Source organism: Pieris brassicae, chromosome W (genome assembly GCF_905147105.1).
Source record: "Pieris brassicae chromosome W, ilPieBrab1.1, whole genome shotgun sequence".
Classification (NCBI taxonomy): domain Eukaryota; kingdom Metazoa; phylum Arthropoda; class Insecta; order Lepidoptera; family Pieridae; genus Pieris; species Pieris brassicae.
Genome location: NC_059679.1, coordinates 2,949,242 through 2,955,128, shown reverse-complemented (window position 1 = coordinate 2,955,128; position 5,887 = coordinate 2,949,242). Strand labels below are relative to the sequence as shown.

At 33.7% G+C, this 5,887-nt stretch overlaps 1 protein-coding gene across 1 annotated transcript; it reads left to right on the top strand.

The window, feature by feature from the left end:
• The first annotated feature begins 3,035 nt into the window (after positions 1-3,035).
• On the top strand, positions 3,036-4,843 carry LOC123718364. Its single transcript, XM_045674776.1, has one exon. It carries the CDS (start codon positions 3,078-3,080, stop codon positions 4,038-4,040), a length of 963 nt encoding a protein of 320 aa, XP_045530732.1. The 5' UTR covers positions 3,036-3,077; the 3' UTR covers positions 4,041-4,843.
• Positions 4,844-5,887: the final 1,044 nt, after the last annotated feature.

Here is a 5,887-nt window from a genome sequence, read left to right as displayed (position 1 = left end):
GGTGTCTTCCATTTCCTCATGTCACCCTAACGCCTCCGCCATCTTGGCTCCACGTTCTAGAACATTTGGACTCATTATTTTCTAATTAATATTAATGAGGCATTTGTAATGACAGCTGGATCAAAAATACCCTTAATTGAAATGGCATTGAAATGTTTCTTCCCACTGAGAAGAAAAGAGAGGATGCCGACCAAAAACTTGGGAAGATGAAATAAAAGGGATAGCGGGGAAACATTGTCGCAAGGAACAGGGACCAATGGAAGAAGCTGGAGGAGGCCTTCACTCTGTCGGAGGTCGAGTACTAATGAAAACATAAATGACATGGAGTTAGTGTAATTCTAGTGTACTCGAATAAAGCCTATTATTATTTTATTTATTTATTCATGAGGACGTTCGTAGAAGTAGGTGCAGTGGATAGGAAAAGTAAAAAGCATATAGAAAGATGAACATGTAACAAAAACAATAAATAAAACAAGCAATTAATAATAATAACCTTTAAGAATCTCTAGGGCCCAAATGACCCTCCCCTGTGACACGACCAGATCTCGCGATATAATGAATCATGACAGTTTCGTGTACGTATACGATGATGACACTTTTGACAGATTTGTATAATTTAACACAAGCCAATATTTTCTCCCTTGGTCAACAAATCTATTGATTTATCCATTATGCGATAAGCACACCTGCGTATCTTTACTGCTAAAACATTTATTCGTGCTTCCTCGAAACTTTTCTACTCTTTTACATTTATTTATCATTTGCATTCCATAAGCAACTGGTTCCCATAAGAGTATACACGGTAAGATAATAAACATTATTAAGTTTAATATGAACTCCATTGGCCTGGAATAGAGTCGATGTAAAATCTCCGTCTCAGCGGGATTACAACGTAACTTACGGATTAAAAAAGGTTGGCAACAACAAAAATATATCTATCTAGTCTGACTTAATAGACTTTCTTCTACTACGAGATCGTTATCTACGCGAGTGAAACTGCGGGGCATTGCTAGTAAATAAATTCAATTAAATTATAGGTACAATAGGCACATCATTATTCTACCAAGAATATTGTTAAACCTCTATTGTATATTCTATGAATACGAATTTAATATACTTTAGTCTGGATTGCATCGAACTAAAAAAGGGGTGTTTTACTAGTGTACACACGTAAGAAGAGTTGAATTAAATTAACAAAAGGCTTTTATTATCATAGACATAGATTATTACAAATTTTAATAGAATTATTACTATCATTTTTATCGTTATTATATATTTTTGTTATAAAACGCTTCGAATCTTAACCGTGGTAGGGACAAGAAAAGATGGCACGTAACAGTAAAATGTGACACGCATTTTTTTTACGAAGAAGTTTCAGTTCAAAAAACAGTATTACTATTATACTAGGTTTTATTCAAATGTTGAAAAAATATCAAGGATACAGTTAACGATAAACGTAAATAGAAATCATAAGGCCAAAAATAAGTGTTACAACTCTGTTTAAATAAACATACTTGCTCACAAGACGTACTGTTCTCTTTTTGGTGTCTGGATGAACAGGCCAACCCTCCTTATCATAAACCACAGGTCGGCCTCTCAAAGAACCTTCATAGTACTGGTCCAGCTTTCCTGGTATCTTTAGTATATATTCCATTCCCATTAAGCCAACACTTGGCAGAAATTTACCAACACAAGCCCTTAGTAACCCTGAAAAGAAGCTTTTGTCTATTGTATACGTCATAAGACAAAGGTATAACATTTATCACTAACAAAACACATCAAATAACAATAATCAAAGAAAATATTTTTTTGTTCACAATTGTTATCAGAATTTTTTATTTTAAAGAACACTGTACGTTTTAAGTGTGTTATGCGTGTGTGTTGAGGTGGTAATTGGGTCGGCATTTTGCTGAGGAGCAGACTGTTCCACAGCGCTGGTCATTCTCCCAGAGACCACAGCAGCTAGTTTACTGTCATTGATATTGGCATTGCAGTAAATTAGGATGTTTAGTGCGATCGTTAAGTAGTTGTTATTTACAACATTAAGGACTTTTAATAATGATATGGTCACTAGACAACTTATGTTGGGACTGATTCACTTACCGGCGTGGTTTACTGGTAGTAACTGTTTACGCTAGAAAAGAGTTGAGAGACTGGGTCTTTTTTACAAGTAATGTTTTTGATAGTATTTAACAGTTTAGTATATCAATAAATTGGAGGCACTTCTATACAAAAATGTATAAAACAAAATAATCAATGGCGCTACAACCTTTTTAAGTCGGGGCTTTAGATTTCTGTATCTGTTTCATGATCATTTGTTAATCTAATAGGCAAGTAGGTGATCAGCCTTCTGTGCCTGACGCACGCCGTCGACTTTTTAGGTCTAAGGCAAGCCGGTTCCCTCACAATGTTTTCCTTCGACGTTGTAGCGAATGTGAATTAAATGCGGACATAGAAAGTCCATTGGTGCACAGCATGGGAACGAACCTACAACCTCAGGCCACTAGGCCATCACTGCTTACAAAAATGGAAGCAAACAATATATCTTGCTTACAAACAATCATTAATCAACTATAATTATATTTTTTTGCCATTCACTAACCCCAAAATAAATTGATTTTGACCATGAATTGATGACCTTTTTAATTCCTAATCTCTCTCGTGAACTATGCTAACAGACATGTTAATTGTCACATCATCGGGAAAGCATGCCGACCGCACGCGTCTTCTTCCCTCATGAGGAGAAAAATCAGCTGCTAAACATCAATTTCAGACATATCTCGGCATATTAATTTCGGATCGTCACCTGAGAGCATATATTCCAAAAATTCATGAAATCCAGTCATTAATTAATTTAAATAAAGTTAATTTATTAGTTTTAAAATCATTTCCCACTCGACTAATAATAATTCAAATTGGTCTCATTTTTGATAAAACATTTTTATCGTCTCAATAACAATTAATATATAATCTCCAAATGCGAATCCAATGCGAAATGAAATTGAAAAACTATTTTATAGCAGCCGTGCGAGTGACACGCGCATAATCTAACACGATCTTTTTAAGACAATCTAATCATGTCTAAGTGTGACCAATGTAATAAACCTTTTTCTAAATCTTTGCCTGGATGTGAATGTGCCCGATGTGAAAAAATGGTACACCTAAATACCAGATGTAGTGGTCTTACCAACAAACAGATAACCGCATTAAAGGCGGCCCCAAGCTTGGACTGGACCTGTATGGAATGTCAACAAGAATCCCCGAAGCGAAACTCCTCTTTGTATCTAACAGAGGATGCAGAGGAGGATATACCTATGGACACTAAGGGGCTAATACAGAAAATTTCAAAGGAAGTAGAAAAAACTATAAAGAAGGAAATAAACGAATTCAACCAATCTCTGCAATTTCACAGTACGAAGCTGGACGAAGTATTAGGTTGTATTGATGCTTTTAAAAACACCATAAAAGTTTTAGAAAGAAAAAACACGGAACTAATACACAAAAACAACAATCTGGAATTGAGGGTAGGTGCATTGGAGCAGCGTTTCCATGAGATGGAACAGGAGAAACTTTCTAATTTTATAGAAATAGCAAACGTCCCCCCTGCGAGTGAAGAGAATGTGAGAAAATTAGTTGAAAATGTAGCATTAAAACTTAAACAGCCCTTCGACAGTATCCGTAACACAATGCGATACCAAGGTAAAAACGACCAACCGGGCATTATACAAGTAAAACTTAATGATAAAGCAACCCAAGAAAAGTGGATTAAAGCTGCAAAAACCATTAAAACTATGGTGGCCGATGTTTGCCCCTATGAACCCAACAATAACAAAATAGTATTCATCAGGGAAGCAATGACTAAACACAACAAAAGCGTTTTATGGGAAGCCAAACAGGAATTAAAGAATAAACAAGGATATAAATACGTATGGTTTAAAAACGGTATGGTGCGTGCAAGAAAGGATGAAAACACTAAAATACAAAACCTTAGATCAGTGTTGGATATACAAGTGCTAAAAAAAAGACAGAATGCCAATTAACTGACCAATTTAAATGCATATAAATTATTATTATTAAGATGGATAGTTTAACTAGTGATATTTGTGAATTAGAAGACTGTATAAACATAAGTGATTTTGTGAGTAAAATTCCCAGTAGACATTTAAATCTATTGTGTGTACACATAAACATAAGGTCAATCATAAAATACTTTGATAGTCTTGAGCAATGTATTTATGCGGCTGGCGCTGTTGACGTTATTGTGCTTACAGAAGTAAACATTTCTGATAAAATCAGTTGTCTGTATAATTTAGATGGATACCATATGTTTTCGGCACTCAGAAACGGTAGGAAAGGTGGAGGTATCGTAGTATATGTAAAAAAGAAACATAAATTTAATATGAAAATTGTAAAAAGCCAACATTTCGAGAATATACTTTTTACCATCACAACTCAGACAAAATACACTGCTCAAATTTGTGCTATTTACCGCCCACCTAGCCTAAGCAAGAACCTGTTTATTGACGAACTTCATAATATTATTAAGAACAACTGTCAGAAAAATATTGATTTGTATCTATTGGGAGACGTTAATATTAATCTAAAGCTAGACATTCCTATAAAACATAAATATTGCAACACATTACACAGTTTAGGCCTTATGTGTGGGATCACAACTTACACTAGGGCGGAACTATACAAAGGAACCATTACAAAATCATGCATAGACCACATATACGCTCGATCCCAAACACACGACCTATACACGGCAACGGTTGGCACAAAACTAGCGGACCATCGAGCGATCGTGCTTGCTTGCACTAAAACACAATCACAGGATGTTCCAACATATAAAACATTAATTGACAATAATAAATTAACGATCCTTCTAGAGCAAATTGATTGGAAGCCGACATTAGAAATGAAGTGTCCTATTGGTATATATAACTTCATACAAAATAACTTAACACAAGCATATAAAAAATCTGAATGTACAGTTAAACTTAAATCTAACTCTCTTCGAAATAGTAACCATTGGATTAATAATAGAATTATTAAAGGATGTCAGTACAGAGATAAACTTTTTACTCAATATATAAAAGATCCAAACAACTTAATACTCAAACAAAAATATAATAAAACCAGAAATTATGTCAATAAATTAATAAATAAAACTAAAAATAAAACAATTAGAATCAATATAGAAGCTAATAAAAATAATCTAAAAAATCTATGGGACATATTAAACCAACTAACAGGAAAAATTAAAACATCCATGGACGTAGCTATACAAAACGCATTTGCAAACCAAAATATTACATGTAAAGATATTGCAAATAATTTTGCAACTTCCTTCCACAATAGTATTAGTAATATAGCAACCAACTGTGTAAATCCACTGTTAGATAAAAGCTCCTACCAGCATACAGAAAATACTGGTATGAGATTTCAGTCAGCAGACCCTAAATCAGTTGCAAAGATAATTAAATCATTAAACGACAGAAAGTCTCCAGGTGCAGATAAAATACGAGCTATGGATATTAAAACATTATGTAATAAAATTAACGTAGCCATAGCTAACCTTATTAATACGAGCATTTATACTGGAAAATATCCTAACTTACTAAAAACAGGCATAGTTCGACCAATATACAAAAATGGTAGCAAAAAAATCTATAATAATTATCGTCCAATAACTATATTGCCAACAATTAACAAAATAATAGAAACATACATATGTGGACAAATTCAAAATTATTATAAAAAACACAATATTCTTTCTAACAAACAATATAAATTCCAACCAAATAAAAATACCACACAATTGCTATCCGCATTCACAGACCACATTTATAAACATTTAAATAAAAAAGATCATGTTCTAGTA

Coding starts and splice junctions, on each gene's coding strand:
- LOC123718364 (XM_045674776.1), top strand. CDS start 3,078: ATGTCTAAGTGTGACCAATGTAATAAACCTTTTTCTAAATCTTTGCCT.